The sequence below is a fragment of the Apis florea genome, unplaced genomic scaffold (genome assembly GCF_048593485.1).
Source record: "Apis florea isolate Af1SG1 unplaced genomic scaffold, ASM4859348v1 contig_2492_pilon, whole genome shotgun sequence".
NCBI classification, from domain to species: Eukaryota; Metazoa; Arthropoda; class Insecta; order Hymenoptera; family Apidae; genus Apis; species Apis florea.
Genome location: NW_028256593.1, coordinates 3,548,335 through 3,575,949, shown reverse-complemented (window position 1 = coordinate 3,575,949; position 27,615 = coordinate 3,548,335). Strand labels below are relative to the sequence as shown.

Below are 27,615 nucleotides of genomic sequence, written 5' to 3'. Positions count from 1 at the left end.
TTCTTTTCTTTTCTTTTTTCAAACAGTAACGTTTGGCTTAAGAGAAATATCGATTTTATTATATTCTCTTCTATCCCCCTTGTGATCGAAAACCTTTACCTTTTCGAAAAATAATGAAAAGGATTCTTCCTCTTTTTCTATATTAATATTCGGTCAAAAACATTTATTCAATTTCTTATTTTTTTCCTCAAAACGATAAATTATTAGAAGGAAAATCAATCGATCAATATTTCTTCTTCTCCAGAAAATTCTTAAGATCACCACGTTTTTTTCAAACAACGCGATCCAATAATATTTCCAGAAATTATTCCAAAAAATATAAGAAAGCAAAACGAGTATCCACGAGTCACGATACCGATAAGAAAACTAATCCACAACACTACTCCACGAAATTTCAATTTCAATCGCGAGACAACACCTTCCATGCGCCATTCACCCCCGCACCACTCACTGAACTGTCCTCGCGATTAATAACAGAAACTTCCCATCCAACTCCTCCGGAAGAAGAAGTCTATCGAAAAAAAAAAAAAAAAAAACAAGGAAGAAAGAAGAACAAAAAGGGGATGTTTTTCATCGAGATTAAAGTACACACCCCTGCTCTTCTCGCCGGAGGATAACAATGAAGGATTTCCCGATAGTCGAAACTCGCTTATCTCTCGTTCGAAATTTGAAAAAAAAAAAAAGGAAAAAAATGGAAGAGGAACAAAAAGAACACGTTATTTTTAATTACGAATGATTTGCATATACTTTCATTTGTACTTTCCATTCAACTTCAAATTACGCCCATAATAACTTTCCACACAATGATAAAATACTTACTACTTTTTGCATTCTACTGCTTGAAAGATACTATCAGAGGACACGATAATCAAAGATTCTTCACTTATAATTGAAATTGACAACAATCTGATCCAACACGATATTCAAAATATATCGATTAAGAGATAAGATATTCTTTTTCTTGTTGAAAATTCGCAGTTCGTCAAGAAAGGCACGAGGGATAACGCAAGACCCGTGGGATATCGATGGCGGAAATGGCCGTGCTTATCTCACCCGTCAAACTCTCGACAGCAAGACGTGGAGAGGCGCGGTTTCCATCTCGGCCAGTCCACGTTCTTGGGAATCCTCTCTTTGTGCGGCCTCGTCAAATTTTCGTCGAGGGGACGAACCGCGTTCAACACGAGCTCTGGACGACGATTTGTTCGTGGAATAGGCGAAATGTAAGCGAGTGTATCTTTCTTTTTCTTTTACCTTTGATCGCTTGATCAAAATTGAATATAGAAAGATCCAAGCAAGATTGTTTTCGAGATCCAGACTCGTTGCCAACGTATATTTCATCGTACAACAATTCGCGCAAAATTTCAACATTTGCACGAATTTTATAATTCACACGTGTCACGCATCACTTATTAATCATTTCCCTAGAACCTTAGAGTCGAATTTCCTGGTTCTTAGTTGACGATGAATTATTGTTTGATAAATTGTTTAATTCTAACAAAATTTCAATATCCACGACACATTCGTGTATTCATCATGCATACGTACACTTATTAATCATTTCCTTAAATTCAAGTTTCTTGATTTTCAGTTGACAAAGAATTATTGTTCGACGAATTATTCGATTCCAACAAATGACGTGTAAATTTCAACATTTACAATTCAACGTCACATTCATATCACATACTTATCGGGAACAATGAGTCCACAACAGATCCATTTATTAATCATTTTCCCTGAATCTTAAAATTCGAGTTTCTTGATTTTCAGTTGACAAGGAATTATCATGTCACAAATTGTTTAACAAAAATTTTATATATCTACACGTTACATTCAATCTCCACAACAAACTCATACTTATCAAATTCTTTGATTTTCAGTTGACAAGGAATTATTGTGTCACAAACTGTTTAATCCTAACAAAAATTTCAATATCTACAATATCTACCATTTAATGTCCACGACAGACCCATATATTTATTAATCGTTTCCTTAGAACCTTAAATTCAAATTCCTTGATTTTCAGTTGACAAAGCATTACTTAATTTTAACAAAAATTTCAATATCTACAATATCTGCCATTTAATGTTCACAAACCTATACACTTATTAATCATTTCCCTAGAATCTTAAATTTAAATTCCTTGATTTTCAATTGGCAGGAATTATTGTATCACAAACAAAACTTCAATACCTACAATTGCCACATTCACTTATTACAATTATTATATTTATACAAATATTCAATGCCTATAACAGACCCATGCACTTATTATACATTTTCTTAGAACCTTAAATTTAAATTCCTTGATTTTCAGTTGGCAAGGATTTATTGTATTACAAACAAAACTTCAATATATATAACTGCCACGTTCACATATTACAATTATCACATTTATACAAATATTCAATGCCCACAACAGCTTATTAATCATTTCCTCAAAACCTAACCTAAATTTAAACTTCTTAAACTTTCAGTTGACAAACTGTTTAATTCCAAGAAAACTTCAATACCTACAACTGCCACACTCACATATTACAATTATCACACTTATACAAATATTCAATGCTCACAACAATTCAATGCTTATTAATCATTTCCTTAGAATCTTAAATTCAAATTCCTTTTCAGTTGGCAAGGAATTATTATGTCACAAACAAAATTCAACCTACAACTGTCACATTCACATATTACAATTATCACACTTATAGAAATATCCAATGCTTACAACAGACTCATGTACTTATTAATCATTTTCTTAAAACCTTAAATTCAAACTTTTTTCAATTGACAAAGAATTATTGTATCAGAAACTGTATACAAATACAAATATTCAATGCCCACACAGACATATGCTTATTAATCATTTCCCTACAACCTTAAACTCAAACTCCTCAAACTTTCAGTTGACAAAGAATTATTGTCAAACGACGAACTAACTGCTTTAATCGTAACAGGCCACCCAAAATTCCACCGTGTTCACGTTAACACGCGAATTAATCGCGAACAATGTCCACAACGCGTTGCCACGCGATCGTTTACCACTTCTCTCCTCTCACCTAACCTTAAAATCTCCCCCCCACGATCTACACGACCGCCTCCGCAGCTTCCGTCAAAAGAGCGCGCGTTTAAACCCACTCGACGACGGCGTTTTTCAACGTCCCACGAATTTCACGGAGTGCATTGCCTCCGTGGAACAAAGGCTTGGGGGAATCGCAGAAAGAAGCGGAAGCCCGTGGCGTCGTTCGAGCCCTCCCCAAAGAATCGACGCGAGCGAGGAACGGCCGCTCGCGTGTTAATTAATCGCGACACGCGACGACTAACGACCACCACTCTCCTCCTCTACGTGAGATTAAACGCCTGCCAGCCGAACCGTAACGCGTATCGAGAAAAGGCTGGATCACAGGAGCGCGCGTAGATCGTGCGAGAAATATCGAGTTCGACGGAATTTGTGCGGCTGACGAATTCGACACGTTCGTCGTCCATATTTGGCTGTGCTTACGTGGGGCTCCCCATTATATGTTTACTAATACAAATACGTATATTTGCCGATGTAATGTAAATTAAATTAAGGAATTTTTTAAAAGAAATTTAAAATTTAAAATTTAAAATTTAAAATTTAAAAGAAAATTAAAAAAGAAATTTAATGGAACGAGCACTGAAATATAAATATAGATGTAGAATTGGAATCACGGTAAAATGAAGAAAGTTTCCATGTTATGCTTCCCCAAATATGACGTCTTTCTAGAAAAATAAGATTTTAACCCTTTGCACTCGTGTTTATATTTAAGAAGGTTAGCGATCGAGTGACAAGAGTCTCCTAGAATGTAATTATACATATATTTAATAATGTAATGTAAATTAAAGCGGAATTTTAAAGGAAATTTAATGGAATAAGCGGAATTTGAAGTTTAAGAACGACAGAAACAGAAAAGAGGGACAAGTGTCTCTTTTGTACAATTTTAAATCTAAAATTATGTGGTAACGTAGGATACAGAACCGAGTCGAAGATGGACTGGCGATTAAGATCGACCTTGGAAAGTCTTCGAACGGTTGAAACGGACGAAGAAGTAGAAGTAGAGGCATTGAGAACAACCGATGTACATAAGTATACCCCGTGCAAAATAAAAATATTAAAACTACTTCAGTTTACCGCAAATTTCGTCAAATTTGACGAAAGATTCCAAAAATTTCTTCTATATCTTGCAATTATCGATCAAAACTCGAGGAAATTTTCAGATTCTAGGATATCTGCGATAAAAATGTTGGATTAACAATTTTTCATTTACGGTATTAAAATTTGATTTCGAATTTAATGACCCGGAACAATTTTCTTCGATAAATGTTAACGGATGAAACGTTTCAAAATTCAAATTTTGCACTTAGGGAACAGGCGTTAAAGTTTCGCTTTAACCTGGCCAGGTGCAAAATTCATGCAGCCCAAACACATCGCGCGATTAAAAATCGGGTAAATAACAAAAGTTGTCTAAAAGTTGTTGGTGGAATAATGTTATTGAAATTTAATTGAACCTGGCTCGCCCTGCGCCTCGTCGTACGTGGAAAAAAAGAACAATGAACGTAAGGAATGGAATCGGATTCGAGCGATTCATCGACGAGACTCCATTAACGCACACACGCGAAACTGGATCGCGTTTAATCATCATTTTGTATTGTGTTAATATCAATTACGATAAGTTCGGGGAGGGGGAGAAGAAGCGGGGAGAAACAGAAACAACGATGACGTACGATCCGCGGTGAAAATCCATTGTTCGAAATTGTATAGTTTCGTAGACATCCTTTACGATGATTGATAATCAGTTGCACGTGGTGCTCATCCGAATAATTATTAATAATCCGGTCATGGTGATCACGATGAAAGCGAGAAACAAATTTAATTTTAACCGGATCGAATGCGTTCTCTTTAATTTCTCCGAAAATTAAAATCGTCTCCCTCGAGTTCCTTAAACTTTGGCCCAAGCTCGAAAACAGTTGCGATACGAGATATAGTCATTTGCCTAAAACAATAATTCTTTTTACTTTTATACATATTATAAATCTATTATTTTTTAACAAGTGACAAATAACAGTTTCAAGACTATATTTCATAAATAACAATACTTTAATAGAAATTACAGTGTTCTCTGCCTTTTTTTTTTCTAATTTTATAATACTACGCCTAAAAATAAATAGTGTATTATAAACAAAAATTTAATTATAAGGAATCATGCTCATCTCGAATCAGTATCCAAATACTTAATCCAAAAATTAATAGTCCTGCATGGTTCAATTGCTTTCTTATTGATACGTCACTGGATTCGTCATCATTGCTTCCAAATGTAAACGTCGTATTTCGTGTCGCATTTTATTCAAAAAGTAAAATTATTAAATCTTACTTCAGAAGCTAGAGAACAAAATCACGACTGGAACTCATAACAAAAATTCATTGCACGAGTCTCACTTCACGTTTTGGGTCGAAATCTTCATCAGACTCGTTGTAAGTAATAAGGTTAATAAGGTAAGTTGAACACTTTTAAAATTCCTTCCTCCACCCCGAATAAGACGCGAATTCGAGAACGACTCCTTCCCCCCCCTAGTTCATCGCGATGACTCTTCTCGTCCACCCTTTTTTTGGAGGCCACCCAGTGTGTCGTCTCCATTTAACGCAATTTAACGGGGCCACGCGACAGGGAACAGAGAAAGACATTGTGCAAGGACGTATCTAGCACGGATACACACGTATTCGCCCGAGATAACCGTTTGAATGAGTCCGTTTATCGAGTTCCATGCTCGTATCTCTTCCTTCCCGATTCGAACCCGACTCTACTACGAAGTTCTACTCCGCGTTGCGTAACTTCGATCCAATTCACCTCGTGACAAACCTTTCCGTCCGTGTTGAATTTCGAGGAACTCGAGGATGATGTATTTATAAATTATTGGAGAAGATAAAATTATTATTATTATCATTGTTAGATAACGAATAAGGGAATCATTTGTGCGAAGCTTGTTGAAAAATGGTAAAAGAGGGGAGGAGGAGGTGTATTATTGTATCGATTCGAAAAAAAAAGAATAATAAAATCTTCGCGGGAAGGGAAGGAGAGGTGTAATGATAAATAATTCGGCCGATTTTTATCACGGTTACAAAATGCAGATGGACTTATCGATTATTAATCGGAAACAAATGAATTCGAACGGTGGCAACTGGCAGTATCACTTTATTATTAACTTAACTCTGTTCCCGATTCCATGAATAATTTAATAAATTTCCGTTTTCCATTACGGATTGGCGCAATTCATCGGATTTTATGCTGATTGCGACAGCCTGATTTAACGTTGTTCCAGTTTCGGCGAAAATAAAGTATGGACAAACAATGCGAGCGGGCACGATTATTTGAAACGTTTTAATCACGTTTAAAAGTGAACGTGACGATGTTTCCGGTGTGTCGAAAATAAAATTAATCACAAAAATTAAACGCAAACGAGGCAAATATACGGCGCGAATCTTGAAAAGGACAAGAAAAAAAAAGAAAAAGACAAAATGTCGTTCTTCTGTTCTCCTTCCGTTCGTAGGCGAATTGTTTTTTCCTTTTTTTTTTTTTAACTTAATTCCAAACTGTCGATCGCAACTCTCTTCTCATTTTTCTTTTTTTTTTTTTTTTTTTTTTCGATGGCGACAATCAACGGTTGGGACCAAATATTCCACGTGCGAAACAAACTGTGCGAACAGTGGCTCCCTCTGGGCGGCGAAACCGCTTCCGGATCCACGCGTTTCCATACAGCATTGCGGAGCGCCCTCTGCCGAGGCGTTCCCTGGCCGCGTGTTTATTCAGGGCACGGCCGTTCATTACCCACATGACAATATTGGCTGATGGGAATTGCTTGTATCCCGTGATACGCACCATTTGATATGCGGGCCCTCTCTCGCCAACCCATCGCGACTTTTACGATAATTCCACGATTCCCCGCCATTGTCGCTTCTTGCCTCGAGCGGAGACGTTCGAATCGGTCGGAACACGCCGCTATTTCAAATAAATACAGGAATCAAAAGTTTTTGGAAGTTGATCTGGGCAATCAGAATTTGGTATTTTTTTTTTTTTTTTTTTTAGAATAATTTTTTTTGATGGAATATTATTAAAGATATGCTATTTCCTTTACTTAAAATTAATTTAAATATCGAAACGTTCGAGTTTTTGGTTTTACAATTTTTATATCATTTTTAAAATTTGCGCATTTTCTAATATTTTAGAATATTAGAATGTTAGAATATGCAAGCAAAAGAATTTTTATTTTTTTCAAAATTCTAACCTAACTTTTGAAGAATTAGATTTTTTTCAATTGATGTAGCTTATATTTAACTGATAGAAAAATTAGATAGATAATAATAAAAATTAAAATTATGTTTCAATAACAACAATTAAATATCGATGGATAATATTTAATGGCACAATGACATTTATTACAAGATATATATTTCGAATTTTCTTAAGGTTTTCAAAGAATCGTTCTTAAGGTTCGAGAATCGGTTTAATCGTCTCCTAATTACTCGATGATAGGTTTTTATTTTACAGGATCGATGCAAATCATCGATCTTATAAATCGAGCTTTTTCCTTTTTTTTTTTTTTTTTTTTAAATTTACGACAAAGAAGAGGTTATGATTTTTGGCAGCGGTGTTGGAATACCGATTGGAACGAAAGTTATCGAATATTTTTTTTTTAATTTTCAATAAATTTTCCTCCTTTGCCAAACACGTGATCCTTTTCTTCTCTTCTTGTTTTCTCCAAGGTGCAATTTGGCAGAAATCTATTTATATAATTCTAATAAAAAAAAAAAAAAGAGAGAGAGAACATGACGTAAAATGTATGTAAATCTCTTTAAACGGCCCGTGCATTTTATTCCTCGGTTTTTCCGTGTCGCTCAATTGATAGAACGCCAAATGGGACACGAAGAATTTCAGGCAAGCCATTCTCCAAGAAAGAAAGAATGGCCCCTAATGGCACGCGTGACGTTTATGATACGACATGGCGACACGACTGTGACGAGTCTGATTTTTATTGAACTGGCCACGCGTCTGATAATTTATATCGCTGCTTAAACTGGCTTAAAGGAATAATCTGTCGTATCACGCTATTCCGTCCCTCGAATAGAATTTCCTTTCTTTTTTCGATTATTAAAATTGCCAATATTATTATTATTATTATTATTATTACTACTACTACTATAAACAGTTTTAAACAAACACACTTTGATCCATTATTTTCATCGTATGGAATAATATTTGGTCGCGCTACATGCACGTAACGTGAAATTGATTAAAAGCAAACTATACACCGTAAGTTATTGGATCTTAAGGAAGAAAGTATCCACATTATGTCCTTATCACCGATAGCAGTGTCTTCGATGCTAACTTAGGCAAGCTCATAAATCACCTTCCAAAGTATAGTCGAGTCTAATCCCATCGTATACAACCGTATCAAACCTGTTATGTCCGTACTTTGTGTCCACCAATAGTAAAACTGGCCGATGAAACCTGGACCAATCACGGATCGACAGTTTAATACCTTTATTTTTTTTTTTGTTTTTAGAACTATCAATATCGTCATCCTGTTACCTGTTCGAAATTAATAAAGGATACGCTCGCTGGATGAAGAAGAGGGTGGTTATCTATAAATCCAAGAATAGGATTCGTGAATTATTCTGGAACCCAATTACTTGGAAAGGTACACGGTCACGTTAGAGATCTAATCAGGAAAGTAACTATATCCTATCCTGCAAGAATACAACCCGTGTAATAAATCTAAGTTCAAGATTTTATTGCCACTAAAATTTTGCCACTCCAAGAAGGAGATAAAATAAAAAATCACACAGGAGGAGAGAAAGTTCGAGAGAGAGAAAAATAAAAATGTGTAACGATTGACGACGAGAATCTTCGCGGAGCAATCTTTTCTTCTTCACAAAGAAATGCTCACCTTCGAACCTCGAAAAGAATGAATTTCGTACGAATCTGCCTCTCACCGAATTTCCAGTAGGAAATTTTCGTCACTCGTTTAACGTTAACATCGGGAAATCAATCGTTGGAAAGAAATACGAATGCGACAACGTAATGCCAAATTCCTCCAAATAATGGAGAGCTTAATTGGCGATCCTGTTGCCTTTCATTCCACCAATTCTATCGCGCCGTTCATTCGCCAAATTGTGCGACAAAAGGCTAGCCAGCTATAATCAAAAATCAAAAGCATCATTCGAGATTACGATTAATTATCACCTCGTCGTAAATTATCCCCGTTTCAACCGGAACGTGACTCGGTTTCGCAAACCATTAATTCGCAGCCAGGAATATAACAGCGCACGAAAACTATCTTGTATCGTGGAACAATGTTTGAGACGGGTTTGCAACTTGGTTAAACGCAATAATTTACAGCTAACAGGTGTTTGTATCGTTAAATTCAGAAAGCACGCACGCACAATTTTGCAACGTTGGAATTGCACTTTTTTTTTTTTTTTGGCACGAGCCGTGGTTGAAGTACCAGCGTCGTAAAGCGCTTTAATTATCAGCCGCGATAAATAAACGAAAATAATATATATATTTTTGGAACGCAATTGTGTAATGAATTGAATCGATAAGCAAAGAAGGTTGACGGGCAAAAAGGGATCGCTTTGAAGCGAAAAGTTTGTGAAAAAAGAAGAAAAAAAAAAAAGAAAAAAAAGGAAATTGGATTATTTCACCAATTTATTGAACGTTTCGACGACTACGATGCAATATTTATTTCACCAGTGTTGCCAACCAATTTCGCCCAATTTCGAACGAAAACGAATGCAACGAATACTCGTCGAGAAATTAATTATCAAAGGGAGTCAACGACAAAAGACAAAGAGGGGTGGGGGGAAACAATATTCTCCCCTTTATTTCGATATTATTTTGCACGCGCCTGTAATTAATTAACATTAATTTCATACCGTGCATAAATTTTATTGTTGACATACACGGAGAACTGAAAACTCCCCGAGAGAGACAACGATTCCAGAAGAGACTTTCTAACGCGAATAATTATCTTTCGGCGAGCAAACAATTTCTTCTTTATTTTTTTTTTTTCTTTTTTTTTTTAAATGCAACGATCGATCGTGCTCGTACTTTATTTAATTCTTCGATTATTAGAAATCCCTTGTGTATAAAAAATTGGGTAAATCGAATTTTTCGAAAATTTCGACGAGATTAGGAAACAAAAAATTCGTTGGATATCGATCGAGAGCCTGCACCAACCCCGCTTTCTTTTCTCGAAAATTAAGATCACGTTTGACTTTCATATTTGTATTGTAAAATATCAAAATTATAACGAAATAAACACACACGTGGTGTCAAGGGTTAAATGAGAAAGTTGAATCGATAATCTCTATCTTCGTCAGAGCGTATGGATCTGATTCGCCGTCATATTGGAAATTAATCAAGCGTTCCGTCATCATCCAAGTGTTATCAATCTCGATTATCAGAGCAGGGACGAATAGCACGTTAAGATCGTGTACAGATGCCACGCTCGAGATCAAAGTTACTGGCAAGTGGACTGCCAAGCGTTACCATGGTTCGTTGGGCCACTTGAGCGAGCCGTTGCGACGAGTTAATGCGTGAATTAGTTTATGAGTTAGTCCACTGCCCGTCCTTGGTAAATCTTAATTAAATGAACCGGTCGAACGATATGGTAAACTGGAACGACGTAAACGATGTTTCTTTCTTTTCTTCTTTCTCCATTTCGTTCGTTGAAACAGCTAACGATTTTCGAAATAATTCTAGAATTCGATCCTACAATTTTATCTTAGACCGACTCTGAGAGAACTGAAAGAACAAGCAAATCGGATCTTTATGGAAATACATCGTTTCTTTCAAATAGGCTCGAAACATCTAATGAATCCAACAAGTAGTTTACGAGTAAAAACTCGAAGAAGACGAGGGAAACAAAATTGCCACGAATCGTGACAAATCGGCCGTGAATTCCTTGAGCGGGGAAACGTGGAAGATCGCGGCCAACGCAACGCGGCTGCACAGGGGTTGGCCACGGTTCACCGCCTTCCGAAATTTGCATCGAATACGCGGTCAACGCGCGCACGCCTCGTGACAAGGGGCGTGTAGGTGTAAACAGGCTGAGAGGTGGAAATTATGCAAGGGGGTTCCCGTTGAGGCGACGATTCCGCGAGTGATTCGACAATATTTGAAAATACCTCGATTGGGGAACATTATTTAACGAAGATCGCAAAATTACGATTATCGACGCTAGGATGGAATCACCGAAGATAGAAGGAAAGTTGTACTTGCGAAACTTAGGGAATCTCTGATCTCCAACAAAAAAAATTTATATCACGAATCGCAAGGATCATTTTTCTTACGAAGAATCGCTTTTTTTTTTCATCAATTTGAAGCGCACCACCCGAGAGAATGTGATAGAAAAATCCATATATATATATATGATGGAGAACGATGAAACGATCGTTTGCCGACGTTTTCGACGAGAAATATGTCGGTCGAAAAAATTTCTGGAAAAACGAAAATTACTCGAAATTCTCGTGAGATACACGATATATACGATGCTGGAGGGGGGAAAAAAAAAAAAAAAAAAAAAAATTGGAAAAAAAATTGAGGAGGAGAAGGGGGGAGGGGAAGGAAGGAAGGAGAAGGACGAAGGAAAGAGAGGGGGAAATGGAGGGAAATTGGATAGAAAAAATTAAACGTTTTTCCTTTTTCGCCTATAACGGACAGTTCGAGCAGTGGCGATCTGTCGTTTTTTTTTTTTTTTTTTTTTCGTATCGGTTCCGATACAACTGCGAGCCGTGGAATCGTATTTATATCCGGGGCGTCCATTTTGCGTGCCGCTACGGCCATTTGTCACAGGTCGAATAGGCCTGTCCTCCATTTTCCACGTGTCACGCCAACATTATTGGCTCGGTGGCTAAAAGAGGACCGTTTCAGAAGGAGAGGGGAATATCGGCCGGGGAAATTATAACTATAACCGGGATCGATATCGATCGAGTTCGTGGCGACGATGTTCGAAATGGCGTTATCGGAGAAGTGGTGTTTAAGGGGAGGGACATCGGAACATTGTTCGTCGATCGGGGAAATGGGTTCTTTTTCCTTTTTTTTTTTTTTTTTTTTATTGTTGTACTTAAACGCTCTTTCGACGAAATTGAATCGTCACGAGGTAGGACAATGAGAGAGCGTTGAATAACCCGCCACTTTCTTAATGAAGTTACGCAAAAAAAAATGTATTCGATGAAACGTCGCTCGTTCGAAAGTAGGATCCATCTTTTCCAATGAATCGGATTAATGATACGGGTTGGAGGAATTGGAAAAACGTGCGATAGGATACGATAGGACGAAGCTTTTACCTCTTCGTGTTGAAAGATAACGGGCTGATGATATTCGCATTTACGTCACCACGTTTCGTGCTAGATCGCGAGTTTTGCCATTATTTGCTCATCCTGCAATATTATTAGATGCGAATCGAGATACGACTTTGGCTTATGACGAAGATCCCTCGTGTTTCCATGATTTTTCGACGAACTTTGTCGAACCAATTGGATCAACCGTTTCTTCGGTTCGTAAGTTTATCTGCGATCTACTGTTTTTCTCGCTTAAAAAGGAGATGGAAGAAGAAGAAGAATTAAGAGGATCAGTTAACTTTATCTCTTGCTTTATTCTTCCTTCGACGACTGTGCATTACTATAACATTGATTCTGTTGATTCTTCTGAATATTAAATTAACAAATCGTTAATTTTCATAAATAAATATTCATAACATTTCTTTAAACCGATTGACAGTTTAAAAAAAAAGAAATACCACGCTCCAAATCCATCGGAAGCTGATTTTCATTGGCAAATCGTTTCATTAACACGGGGAGCATCTCCATTCTATCATCGTACCATCCTTGACTCCTTGCCTCTAATTGACAAACTTTCATCAAGATGGGCGAAGAGGTGTCGTTGAGAATCGGTGGAATGCCTTGGGGGCGAGAGAGCGAAGGGGTGAAGAGGGAGGAGGTGAATTCGCGGTACGTAGTAATAGAATAGTAAATAGTTGATTAGCGCGCTACTGCACCCTGGTGGCCTGCACCTGGTGAGAGGGAAATCGTGGCACGGGTTGAAATGAACGCGGGACCACGCGATTGCTCGTGTCACTCTTTTCAAATATTAAAAATTTTTGTTTTAAAGTAAACGGATTTTTCAAAATTTTCCAGATCTTTAAGATTTTCCAGAGTTTAAAAAAGTTTCGAAACTAAATTATTATAAATTGTGCACATCGGTCTCGTGCATATTATTTTTTTAATACTTCTTTTTTAATAATTTTTTTTTATCTACCTCTAATTGTGGACACGAGAAGAGGCTCAAGAGTGGCTCAATAGTCAAGTTATTTTTAAGAAAGAACTAAAAAATTCACTTAACACTTAACCATTAAAGAGCAGCATGAAATAACTATTGAAAAAGTAGTCTATCCATCCAATTTCTTCGCAACTTTCTCCAACTGTTGCTTTTCAAAAATCCCCCTTCCCCTCGAAACCTTTTTCTCCAAGGAAAGAAAAATTCAAGCCACACACGTATATCACACGCGTGGATACGAACGATCTTCGTGAACGAGAACGAAACTTTCGCGGACAGCTTTAATGAAACGCGATATCATTATCGCAACCGCGATGCATTAATCTCGCCGGGCGATGCATCACAGTTTTCCTACCGTTGCATTCGCGAAAGCATGCGGTTCCAAAGGGGCCGACAGGGGCTGTTCTCTATTTTCTTTTGGAACGTTCTCCCTCGCGCCGCTTTTCGAACGGAAAATTGGATTCCCGTTCGCGGATTAGCGAACGGGAGAGTCGAAGTTGAAGATGATTAAAAAGAAACGTATTTGTGCAAATGTCGTGGATCGAAGAAAAGGGAGAGGAAATTCTGGAGAGATCCGAGGGAAGATCCGAGGGAGTGGAAGAAAAGGAGCGACGGAAAAATTTGCAGCGCTTGAAAGTAATTTCTAAGAAAGCTGTGGGGGACAATAGCTACGATTACAATTTGCCAGGTGTTCACTGGTGAAAGCGGTCGTAACTCGGCGCGCAAAGAGCAAGCGTTGTTTCCAAAAACAAATTTCCGAAAGGGGGGAGAGCAATTTTCGCCGAGCAGAAAACAAACGATTCGCGTGCAACTCTGCGGATAATGTTAACCAACGTTCGCGTAAATAAAATTAGCCGAGAGCTTAGGTGCACGTTGTACCACCTGAAACGTCATTCCATACGGGTATGCTGGATTTTTATACGCACATGTACAGAGTGCATGTTTCGAATAATGTGACAATTAATCGTGCAATTAATGATGCTTTTTAATCTTTTTTTTATCGATGATCAAAGTTATATTATCCTTTATAGATGTAATGACGAATTAATGATGCTTAATAATAAATATTTAATCGATGATCGAAATCGATGTACTTTCATCAAAATTATTTTTGATAATTAATTCATTATACAGAGTGTCTTTCGTGCAAATAATGTACAACAATTCAACAATTAATGATGCTTAATATTTTTAATCGATGATCAAAGTTGTACCCTTTATACATGTAATGACAAATTAATGATGCTTAATATTTTTAATCGATGATCAAAGTTACTTTCGATTTTAAAAAACTAATTTGTTTCGATCGTAACTATTAATGCATTATACAGAGTGTGTTTTATACGTACAATGACAAATTAATGATGCTTAATAATAAATATTTAATCGACGATTAAAATTATTTTTGACAATTAATAGTTAATAGTTAATCCATTATATGTACATATGTGTGTCCTTTATACAAATAATGTACAAACAGTTCAACGATTAATGTTGTTTAATAATTTTTAATCGATGATCAAAATTATGTTTAAAAAATTAATTTGTTTCGTATACAGTGAAATAATTAATGATCGATGATCAAAGTCACTCTCACGTAATTTATTTCGATCGACAGAGCCCCATTGATCCATCGATTAAATTTCTGATTGTTTAAATATATTACGCTCGCTTAAAAAGTTTCGAGAACGATGATCGTGAGACGAATCGAGAAAGGTTATTTTTTCCTCCACCGAGTTCCCATGTATTATTCATCCCTGCGCTCCTGATATTTCATCCCTGAATGCTCTAACGCGTTCGGAAGACAGCCTCGTTCGGGTTCGATATTCAGGATAACGTTTTGACACCGATAATCCTGCAGATGGCGTGCACAGGCAACAGGATACAGATTATTCGGTGTAATTGAGACACGTGAACAAAATTCAAGAGCACGTAACTCTGCTAAACTAACCGTCGAACGTTACTCGAATTGTTTCGAATAAATGTTTATCTTGCCAACTATATTTCACTCGCCTCGTTCTCGAGATTAGTGGGAGTAGTGGCAGCAGTAGTACCGCCTTTTCGCCACCAGAGGTCACAACGTTCTGGAGTTGGAAAGAAGAAGAGGGGAGAGGGACTTCCCCCCTTCTTCTCTCGCGTTGTTCAACTTTGTATTCGTTCTTCGTGCGCCAGAGGTGACGCGTGATCTCTCTCTCTTTTTTTTTTTTTTGACCGACGAAACATCAAATAAATAATTAAACGGTTAAAAGTGTTGTATACGAGAAGGATTTGCAAATTTGTTATTATCGATGAAGCGTTAATTGTTTACGAATATTACGGTCACTTTTGAGATTTATCTTCTTTCGAATGAAAAATAAAGTCAGTTTTTAGAAATGAAATTTATAAATTCGTAAACAATTTATTTATATAACAATCGTTGATTTCTCTTTTAAACATAAAACACAATCGTTATTATCGTACGAAAGAATTTTCATTCTATTTTTAAAATTCTTCAAAAAAAAAAAAAAAGATACTATAAACTCACCGTATCCATTCGAATGCTTACCTGCAACAGAAATAAAACAATCGAATTAAGAATATCGCAATGAAATCAAATCGATCGTACAATTAGCTTACTCGTATCGAATTTACCTCGAAATTAAAATTAAATTCGAAAATAATCGCTTCGATGATTTTTCTCACGCTAAAAAAACACGAACATCAAAGATATCAAATTCTTGGGTACATTCGGAAGCATTCATCCCGGAAACCGCTTCAAGGTCAAGGAGCTGGAACTCGAAAAACTGGAACGAAAGCCGGGGAAGCAGATGCGATCGAGTGAAGGAGGGCAAGTCGTTACAAGTCATAAAGCAATCCTCTGCCCAGTAATTCACTCGAGCCGCTTTTCTCGCCGCTTGTCGCCGTTGTGATGCATGACCGCAACCGCTCTGCAATTAGTTTCTCGCGACAAACAGACCTTTAAAGCGCGTACATGAACTATCTGAGATATACCAGATAAATGTACGACGTTTAATAACTCGATCAAATCGATCCCCCTTAATCCCCTTTTAAACGAACTAATTTTTAATAACACACCTGTATCGTGTATTCGACTGAGTTTGTTTATTTTAAAAATTCGTTTAGAGATTAAGTTGCACTCTCAAAGTGTTTCATTTATTTTTTCCATTCAGTTATATTCACTCCAAATGTTCGATTAATTAATATTTAGTTTATTAAATATATATATATATTTGTTAAAACTAAAGTTAGAAATAGAAATTGAACAAGTCGTTCATTTCTCGAGGGATTATTCCGTTGAGATTTTTAAACTCTTTTAAAAATCGACTCATAATTTAAATAATCCTCGTGAAGTATTGACCCAAGCGGTCAGTCAGCTAGATGGTCTATGATATCTTTGGTTTCGTGTATACAAATGTCTCAGTTCGCTTGTATTTGTTCTTTGTATTTACATGTTTTAATCGTGTTGGAGGATATATAGAACCGTTTGCAGATTCGTTGGCCTATGAAAACCGTTTAACATAATTTCGGCTCGTAATGTAAATCAAATTGCGAATAAATTGTGTTAACGAAATGTCAAGCGCTTGTTGTTGAATTATTTGCGACGTTGACTGTTGAATCTGTGGAATGTAATAACACGAACGATAGCGTCAAGAGTATTATAATTTACGCGATGCGTGTTCCGAGCCAGCTTTTATTTTATTTTATCCTATTTTTTTCTTTCCTTCTTTTTTTAACTCAGAAAGAAATCGATCTCGAAATTGTGTTAAAGAAATAATGACCTCTGAACGAGTTCGAAAATTTTCGCTTCTTTTGCGTTTATTTATCGTGAACGCAGTTATACAAACTTGAACAGAATTTTATTGAAATTAAAATCTTAAACTTCTTCTTCTTCTTCTGTATTGTAATTAAAGGAGTAAAAAGATAAGATATAATATTGAAGAGAGAAAAATTTATTATTATCCTCGCCGCAATATTATTATTAATTAACTTTCTCCTCGATCCCACAATAAAACCCCTCTCTTTCAAAATTATGCAATATTAAGAAGCCTTCAACCACCTAAATCCCATCCTTCCTACGTAAATCCTGCCTTCCACCCCTAAAAACAACTTCCACCCAACGTTTAAAGCTTCCTGAAATTCGAGCAACCCCTCGAAATCATCAGAACCAGCATCCCTGCGTTTTCTGACTCTATGAACTCGATGTAACGTACACCCTTTTGTATACGATCAATCAAGAAATTCAGAGAAATTCCAAGAAACGTAGCATCCATTCAACAAGTTTAAAGAATTTTTCGCAAAATATTTTATCCCTCCCTCTTTTATCGACGTAAACACGAATCGATGACCTGTCTTTTAAACGTCAAATGCCATCGTCTCGCATCGTCGTCCAAAGAAGAAAAAAATTATTTTTTTGAAAAAGTAAAACTCCTCGAACATAACTGCACGCATTTGGAAAATATAATGGAACGTCGTAACGCCAGCCAGTGTGGTTACCAGCAATTAGAACGGCAACCTATTTTCACAGGAAGGCAAAGGAGCGAATGAAGCAGGGAGATTGGAGCGCAGGCAACACGGCATAACTAATGGCGAGGAGATAAACTGGTTGGTAAACGACGCGTAACGAAGGTGGCGCGGAGATTCCGCACAGAAACGGAAATACCCAGGGGATGCCCCTTGTAAAGGAAATTGTTGAAGGATCCCGGCCGGAAACCACTCTTCCACCCGCGTTCACTCGTGGAAAAGATGCCAGCCATGTTGCTCCACTGAAATTTTTAACAATTATTTTCTCCGATCTTCTAATTATTCCCTCGTGTGAATAATGGAAACAATTTTAAGGAAATTTGAATATTGACGTTAAAATTTGTAAATCGGACTTTCGAAGAAATTTATTTCGTCGTCTAATAATCTCGTCGTATGCGAACAATTAAGAAGATATTTATTTTTGAGATGAAATTTAGTATTGATATTTAAATTGGAGAGATTTTTGAAGAAACTTATTTTGTCGTCGTATGCGAACAATTAAGAAGATATTTATTTTTCAGATGAAATTTAGTATTGTTATTTAAATTGGAGAGATTTTTGAAGATACTTATTTTGTCGTCTAATAACCTTGTTCGTTTTTATTAACATTTATCGTGTAGGTATGCAATCAAATTTAATATTGAAATTTGTGATTGGTTAAATTTTTGCGAATTATTTTGTCGTCACTTTAAAATCATGGTTATTTTACAACAATGGAAATTAACATAATGGGAAGAGATTTATTTTCACGATGAAATTTAATGATTTTCCAAAAATATCGCGAGGTAAATTTCCTCTTGTGTTCTTAAATAAAATAGAGCAATCGTCAAGATTTATTTGCTACTTATTTTATTACTATACTATACGTTGTTTATCTTATCTTATGTTTGAACGTTAATTTAGCTATCTTACTTGGCAAATAAAATTTTCCTTGCTTTACGAAAAAAGAAAAGAGAAGAAAAGAAAGGAATTATAATTCATTATCAATTCGTATCAAGTTTAATTCAAAAAAAAAAAAACCTTCCTCAGTCATCGAATCGAGTTGTAATTGACCGAACAATGGAGCGACGGTATCAATGTCAGGTCATGGAAGATTGGATTCAAAGTTTTCATGTTTATCAGCAAAGCCTCGTTGGACATGACCGAATTCGTAAGTATCCTTCACCCTCCCTTCGGTAGATAGGAGTTTAATAACGTGGAATTAAGTCGAGGAATTAACTTAACAAATTTACCACTTCCCAACTACTTTGGCCTGCTTAATTTTCTACTTAATTTAATCAGTAGCGGGCACAATAAGTTAAAACTCAAATATTCGACGAGCTTTATCACGTTGAAAAACTATCTTGTTTAAGTAACAATCGAAATTTCATCACGCGTAACGAAGCATATATTCGTATTATTAGAACATCGCAAAATTTACCAATCACACGTACGTAGACGCTCTAATCGATGCGAAAGTTCGTTTCGATAAATTCGTCGAAAAAAAAAAAAAAAAAAAAAGAAAATTTAATTCCCTTCCCATCCGATTCCATCCTGTTACATCAGAGTGTACAAGTAAAACGTATGAATAAAAAGAAAAAATTAAAACAAACGTCGAGGGCAATAATCTTATCTGCAATAATCTGTAAAATTGGCAGCGAGGGGGGAGACATTATTAACGAACTACTACAATCTACGATCCGAGCAGTACGATCGTGTTATAATTTGTCTCGCGCGTCTTTTACACGATCAGGCACAATTGAGCACGCTTGTCGAACATACAACAAGTTTCGTAAAACAGGTGAGACCTCTCTTAATCGTCTCTTCTCGAACCCCAACATCCTCGTAGACGCAGAAAATCGACCGATGCAAGGGGGAGCGTGAGATCATCCTCGAGGAAGAGCGGCCGCTTGGCCCCGCGCCACGTTTCGTCGAGTCGGCTTAATCAGCCCGGCAGATCATCGGTCACTGTCGATTCTGTCGTTTCGCGCGCGGCTCGTTCGCGCCATTTTTTCGGGAAAAAATTCCTTTTCCAATGGGGAGAGGAAATCGGGTCGATAATTGCTCGCTGCTGGTTCTGTTAATGGTGGCCGCGAGCTGTGCGAGGGTGACGACCAAGTTTGGCGACATCACGGGGCTTTGGAGCAGGAGCTCGAGAGGGAGGCTCGTGACGCATTATCTGGGCATTCCTTACGCTCGACCGCCCCTCGGCGACTTGAGATTCAGGGTAAGTGTTTGCTTTATTTTTCTTGGGCGTGGCACAGAGTTTTTTGGAAAGATATTCTCCACGTGGTGGGTGTATATTGGGGTGGCGAGAGAGGGGAGGATGAATAATAATAATAATATGTTTCTGACGATGTCTAATTCTGCGACAGAGCCCTCAGCCGTGGGATGAAACGTGGAACGGGACTTTCGAGGCTACGAAAAATGCCCCACCGTGTTATCAGATGTCGAAGGATGGGAACATGATTGGAGAAGAAGATTGTCTCTATCTCAATGTTTACGTGCCAAAAGTGAGTGGAGAAAGAGAGGTATGAAAGTAAGGAAGTAGGGAATAGAAGAGGAGTCAGCGAGGGGAAGAAAAGAAATTGATGAGGAAGGGCGGTGTTAAAAATATCTTGTTCTAAATCCTGTTTAAATATATCAATCGTGGTTCGAGATAATTCACAATGTTGCGCGAGAAAATTCATGTAAACTCGCGAAGCTCTGAACAATTAAATAGCGGCGTTTTGCGAAACAACAAGTTGCGAAACTCGAGCTCGATTAGATCGCAAGGTCTGCTCCCGATTTAATTGAATTTAAACGTTTCACAAGGTAACGCATTTTCATAGATATGATTGAAAAAGAAATAAAAAAGAGGCGGAATTTTCTTTCGATTATTATTTCTTAGGAACGTTTGCAATTTAATTTGAATAATTATTACGTAAATCGATACTTGTAACAGAAATTAATAAGATTTTTTTTTTTTTTTTTTTTATTATGAATCCGTGTCATTTACAATCATTTTTTAGTCCTCTTTCGGAATTTACCGCAAAGATATTATAATTTTCCAATTATAATTAACTTGTATCAAGTATAACTAAATTATTATCGAGAATACATCTTGTATACCTCATCATCGTGTGCGGTGGCGCTATCTACAATTTTTCTTTAATCTCTAAGCAACTATCTTTTTTATAGTAAGTTCACGTAAGTTCCATTCTATCCTTTCTTGCAAGTAAAACCTTCTTTTTTTTTTTTAAAAAACGTTGTTCTTTAATTCTAAATTTTTAAACGTAAATTTACATTTTATATTTATTTTATAATTTGCCTTTTAATCGTCGATTTGATGAAATTTTTCAGTTCAGTTGAATAAGAATTTTTCAAAAGAGAAAATAATTTTCGTTAAATTTTTATTAATCGATTATTAATCGTCGTTAATAGAAACGAGAAACGGTTAAAAGATTTTTTTCTTTTTCTTTTTTCGTTTAGGAAATTTCAGAAAAGGAGAAGAAAAGCGGGCTTCCGGTAATGGTATACGTATACGGTGGAAAATTCTCCGTTGGTGATGCTAGCAGCCGCAAACATCCATCGGAATATCTAATGGATCAGGATGTAATCTTGGTTCTGATGAATTATCGTTTAAATCTTTTAGGTAATAATTTTGCGATTTTTTTAATGCTATTTGAATGAAATTTATAAAATTTCATGCAAATTTACACACGTCTATAAAATCTATAATAATAAAAGTTTCAAAATTAAAAATTGGAAAGAAAATTTAAGAAAAAAAATGAATAAATATTATAAGCAACTTTTTATGATTCAGAATTTCCAATTTCCTAATTTTCCAATTTAAACAGGTATCCACTGTTTTTCCGAATGAAATTTAATCAAAATTTCATCAATGTGCAAATTTACACGCGTGCAAATAGTAAAAGTTTGAAAATTAAATTGGAAAGTGGAAGGAATAAAAATTAACAATTTTTTTACGATTCAAAATTTCCAATTTCCTAATTTTCCAATTTTCCAAACAGATATATCTTTTTTTTAACCGTTCTCACTGTTACTTATTTCTCAATTGTTCAATTTCCAACGGTGTTCCGGATACCAAGCACTCCCAAATTTTCTAATTCTATAATTTCCGATTATTCAGCCTCAAACTTCAAAACATCTCTACAAAACTTCCAATTTCTTCGACATCCAAATACTTGACTCTTCAACTTCAACCCCTTCCAATTCAATCAGGCATATCCTCCAACATGCACCAGTTTCCCGCCAAAATTCGAGACAAATCTTTTCGAATTTTTTCATTCTGTAATTTTGGATTCTCATCCAGGATTCTTGAGCACGGGCAGCAGAGCCAGCCCAGGTAACTACGGTTTGAAAGACATCGTGCAGGCGTTGCGCTGGATCCAGGAAAACATCCGCTCGTTCAACGGGGATCCGAACAAAGTGACCCTGTGGGGTCACAGCGCGGGTGCTGCCGCCATTCACATGCTGGCTCTGAACCGAAAAACGGAAGGATTGTTCAACAGGTACATCCTACAAAGCGGGTTCGCCGTCAGCCCTTGGGCCGTGAATCCCAGAAGCTTGATGAGAAGGGTGGCGCTGGACGTAGCCAACCATCTTTATTGTCTTCCTTCCAAAAGGGAAGGAAGGAAGGAAGGTAGGGGGGACGAGGAAATGGAAAACGAGGCGAGCGAAGAGTCGGCGCTGAATGTGACGATTAGCTTAAGTGGAATGGAGGATGTAATGGAAAAATATAGCGAGGAGGAGGAGGAAGAGATGATGAAGTGTTTGAGGAGTGTTGAGGTCGAAGAGTTGGGGAGTATTCTGGATTATTATTACGTAAGAGAATATTTTATTTTTCCTTCCCCTTTTTTATTTATATCTTCTTTGAAAATGAGAAACGAGACTAGAAGATATACTGAGAGGCCATTTGACCTGTAATATATTCAATTAATTATTATTATATTATACTTTAGAAATAGAATACCTAAACACTTATTACATAACATAACTTGTTACTATTTATATAATCTATTGCACAAAGAAAAAATTTAGAATTTTAGATGGAAACTGTTGTAATGAATGAAAAATTTAAAAAAAAAAAAATCTTCTTTAAGTTGGGATAATTCTTTAACATCAATTCGTCTCTGGTTGAATATTTGTCGAGCAGAACGTATTGAATACGCCGTGCTGCCTTTTTAAACCAACGATCGAGGAGGAATCAAGCGACGCTATCGTGACGATGCATCCCTTAACAGCGATAAAAAATCGCTTGTTCAGAGATATACCATTTATTATGGGAGTGGTTCAGGAAGAAGGGCTGGTGAAAACGATCGGTAAAAAGAAATTTTAATGTATAGACTATATTATCTATCACATTTTAAGTTACATATAATACACTTAAGAAGAAGATCATTCAAAATACGTAACTGATTTCATACACAATGGATAGCAAGTAATGTGTCGATCGAACGTTTTAATTGGAAAATCGTATTTTCGTATTATCCCTAAATATTTACACATTTAGAACAACATCCCGTTGAGAAGAACTACGAAATGGACGAGTTCTTGAAACATTCTTAAAAAAAATTGAAATTCGAAAAAAGTTTTTCATCGATGTTTTTATCTCCCTCCGCTCACTTTTAAAGATGTAACGAGATGTTTTGTCTCCATCCCGAACAATTACGCCTACTCTTCCCAACCGACGAATGGACCAGATATCCTTCTCCTGCTCCTTCGTGCAACGTAGGAGTAATTCGCGATTATGTATTTTTCAAAAATTTCCTCCCCGGTAATAATATTGCTCGCCCAGGAATTCAATTATAAGTTTTAATTAGATTTTCGAAAAAAAAAGTTGCCCGTTTTTCAAATTACAAGAATACGTGACGGACACCGCCAGCCAAGATGAGCTGATAAATAATTTCGAGACATGCGTGACCCGAGTGACGGATTACTATTGGATAATTTCAAACTCCACGCCGCTGGCCGAGCCCATAGAGAAATTCTACTTCGACGGGGACGTCTCCTCGACGAAGGGGATACGAAATATCACGAACGTGAGTATTCGTTTGTGTATAATATTCGAAAAATAGGATATCTTTTCCACTTTCACAAACTCTTTTACACGCTCGATCACGTTTCATAAATAAAAATATAACCATCTCGTCGTGTTAAATGTTGTTGTAAATTCCACAGGTTTCGAGCGACGGCTTCCAATTATACTCGGCGTATCGAACGTTGAAGCACCAATCGAAAGTAATGAATTCGAGCACGTATTTTTATTTGTTCAATTACGAGGGCACGTTCAGCTACCTTTTCTCCCTTGGATATCAAAACCGTTACGGCAAGTATAATTTTTACATTTCATCGAGTTGATCGATAAACGATCATAATTCTTTTCATCATTTGGACCGAATCAACAAATTTGCAGGGGTCACTCACTGTGACGATTTGAACTACTTGTTCCCTATGTTGAACGCGAAATTGAAGGATCTAATGCTGCACAACACCGAAAACGACGTGACTATGATCAACATAATGACCGAGTTGTGGGCTAATTTCGCGAATACGGGGTATAAAAATGCCTTCTGCAATTCCTTCGAACGTGTTCTTACTTAACACGTTCGTCGCCATATACGGGTGGCGCTTTCCTCTTCAAGAAAAATAAGATTTTAACCCTTTACATTGTATTTATATTTAAGAAAGTTGTCAATCGAGAGTCCTCTGGAATATGCAATTATATAGGATAGCGATTATATGAATTTTAAAAGAAACTTAATGGAATAAGCACTGAGATATAAATATAAAATATACTTTGGAATCACGGAATTTAAGAACAGTAGAAAAAAAGAGGAATTTTTACACAATTTTAAATCTAAAATTATATATACCTTGTATGGTAACATAGTATAGAGTGGAAGTTGGACAGCCAATTAGAGGCTCACATTCAGACCAAAATACTTAAAATTGAGGAAACAACGATTCAGAATTGGAATTTTAAAATATATAAAATAAAAACTTCCATTACATTCCATACAGTTTTCCACAACAGTAAGATTTGGGTCAACCAACTCAATCTGGAAATCACGATGGGCGACGAACGTGTTAAAGAAAGATACGTTGAAAGTTACAAAGAGAAATTAAAGAGAATATTGAATCGACAGTGTGCCGAAGACTTGGGGAGTGGCGCCGTGGCCGGATTACAAGGATTCCGAGCAGTTCCTTTCGATCGGAGCTGGGAAAGTTCCGAACGTGACCGTGGGCCACGCGTTTTTCCAACAACGAATGGAATTTTGGGACGAATTATACGCGAACATAACGCCGTACCTGAACTTCGAATTCGACGACGTCTCCAACACTTCGAGCGCAAAGCGTAGCGGAATACTCATCTGTTTGATATCCACTCTATTTGCCATCCACTTTCCAAATTAAACGAATTAATTCAACATGTATATACACACACACACACACACACACACTATATATATATAATACGCACGTTCCGACATAGATTATCTCCAATAACAAAGAAACGTGACAATTGACTCGAATTTTCGACCCACACTTTCGTAAAAATTGCTTGCTCTAAAAGCTAAAGAAAAAAGGAGAGAGAAAAAAAAAAAAAATCCGTGGGAAAGAACAACAATTTCTAAGGGGAACGAGCGTGAATAAAGCATAGATGATCATCCAGTAGAGCGAGTAGGGGTAGAATTCTTCCCAGTGGATCGAGGGCCTACGAAAAATATAATGGAATCCGGCGAAAATTAAGCGCGGAGAGAGTTGGAACCGCGCGTGCATAAAATATTCGTTCGCGCTCGGGGAAATTAATCACACCGCAGCCCCCTTCTTCTTTCCACCCCCTCTATTTCCTCTGTTTTGTCGAACGTTTCGCCCCCTCTCCTCCTCTTCCTCTCTCCGTTCCTTTCGAGAAATTTTTTCCCAGAAAAAATTCTCTTTCTTCTCTTTCCGCTCGTCCTCGTGTATATTTTAGTCTCGACGAATGGAAGGAATGGAAGAAGAAATTATACGAAACAATCGGGGAGCTTCCCTCGCGTGGAAAGGAATCGTTTATCCTGTGCGAATAAAAAAACTGGATCACGCCGTGGAATTTTAATTAGGCGGAGGGGGGGGGAGGGGGGAGGGGGGAGGGGGGGAGAGGGAATTATAGCTTTTGTTTCTTTAGGCAAGATTTTAAACGACTCGCGGAATATCCCTTGCAACTTTTCGAGCAACTTCCACCGTTTGTTAAACGAAACTTGTTCCACCGACTGTTGATTTATTACATTCGGAATTCGGAACACTTTGTATTCGGGATAGAATTTTAGAATCCAGACCCGAGGATTTTTTACACTTTCTTCCGCGTGAATTTTATACCTAATTTTTTACGAAAGTTGGAATAATAATAATAATAATAATAATAATAATAATAATAATAATAATAATAATAATAATAATAATTTCGAGGAGGCTTAAAATCGATTTTACTTTTACCCAAAAAAAAAAAAAAAAAAAGAAAAACAGCTTTCTTCTAATTGCGTGACGAGAAATTATCCTAAGCTCGCACGAATCAAAATTCTGTTTACCGTAAGAGATAATACGAGTCTCTGGAGGGACCTTGAAGATAATAGTATTTGATCTCTCGTCTTTGCTCCAAATTTTCAAAGTTATAAATTTTTTTCTTACATCATGGAGTAAGCTCGAGTTAATCCGTCGCGCGACGACAGTGATCCTCAAACTTTTCCTAAATTTCAGCCTCGATTAATTTTGTTAACGATTCGATTAGAAAGAAGAAGAAGAAGAAGAAGAAGAAAATAGCGATAAAACAAAACCGAAAAGTAAACCGACGACAAAAACCTGGAGCTCCTCCCTCCCCTCCCCCCCCCCCGAAAGGAAAAATCAACAAACGAGTCAGAAAAAAACCTCTCGAACCGTATCCATTTCCTTTGTTGAACTCATACTCATTCCCTCTGAATGAGTGGTAAAAAAAATTGTTCAACAATTCCGGGAGGAGCGGAAAACGATTGTCCACGGAAATGGGCGAAGCTCGACGGCTGGAAATCGACACGTTGTAGCCCGCGATTCGCGCCCCGCTGAATTTTCGAAAGGGCACTTGGCCCCGTGTTTGTCCTCGTACACTTGGGCAGAGGGGGCTCGAAATCGCTTCGAAAACGATTATTCGACTGCTGGGTAAACACACGCTCGTCACACGGAAACTTATTTGTCTATGCAAATGGTCAATCAACGGTGGCGCCACCTCTGCGGCCCTCCCGCCTTCCTGTTTCGCTTCGAGTATCCGCCATTAACTGTTTTTCCTCGCGCCTTCGCCGACCCCTTTGTCCTCTCCCCCCCCCCCCCCCTCGTTGAAAAAATAACACCGCCCCTCCTCGAAGAGGGACGACCGATTCCGTCAACGAAGAGAAAAACAGACAGTGCTGCCGCTATCGATCGTTAGAATTTTTTCAAGAAGAAGAATTTTAACAATTTTATCTTCTAATGAAACTGGAAATTAATTCTCGAAACATTCGAACAATCTTTTTTCTTAGATTCTTTCTTGATCGTTGAATAAATATGTTCCGTTGATTCGAAGCGTGTCAATTTTTCTTTTTTCTTCTTTTCTTCTTGGAAGAAGAATTTTTTTTCCCACACGTTCGGTGAATTTAATTAGCTGACATAAAATGATTAAACGTATGAAACTTTCATGCTTCAATATTTTATGCATCTTTACGTATAAAGAAAGATAATTTGTTGAATATTAAAAATCTGTATTGTCGATTTT

The 27,615-nt window shown here is 37.0% G+C and overlaps 2 protein-coding genes across 8 annotated transcripts in view; one reads left to right on the top strand and one right to left on the bottom strand.

Moving 5' to 3' along the window:
* Positions 1 to 27,615, bottom strand: part of heph (polypyrimidine tract-binding protein 1 heph) — a 455,618-nt gene that overhangs the window by 363,383 nt on the left and 64,620 nt on the right. The window lies entirely within an intron of this gene.
* LOC100865786 (juvenile hormone esterase) lies at positions 19,540 to 26,314 on the top strand. Of its 2 annotated transcripts, none has more exons than XM_012486006.3 (9): positions 19,540 to 20,079; positions 20,228 to 20,365; positions 21,324 to 21,486; positions 22,168 to 22,679; positions 23,011 to 23,176; positions 23,718 to 23,896; positions 24,036 to 24,183; positions 24,271 to 24,412; positions 25,004 to 26,314. In XM_012486006.3, exons 1-9 carry the CDS (start codon positions 19,888 to 19,890, stop codon positions 25,269 to 25,271), a joined length of 1,908 nt encoding a protein of 635 aa, XP_012341460.3. In that variant the 5' UTR covers positions 19,540 to 19,887; the 3' UTR covers positions 25,272 to 26,314. The 2 variants fall into 2 exon arrangements, with proteins under 2 accessions (XP_012341460.3, XP_086762358.1); XM_086906232.1 differs by having other exon boundaries at positions 19,581 to 20,079; positions 20,228 to 20,383.

Bases quoted from the DNA above. Each gene is read 5' to 3' on its own strand.
- LOC100865786 (XM_086906232.1), top strand. From the start codon at position 19,888: ATGGGGAGAGGAAATCGGGTCGATAATTGCTCGCTGCTGGTTCTGTTA. The intron at 24,184-24,270 runs GCAAGTATAATT...ACAAATTTGCAG, and splicing joins TGGATATCAAAACCGTTACG to GGGTCACTCACTGTGACGAT. The intron at 24,413-25,003 runs GTATAAAAATGC...TTGAATCGACAG, and splicing joins GCTAATTTCGCGAATACGGG to TGTGCCGAAGACTTGGGGAG.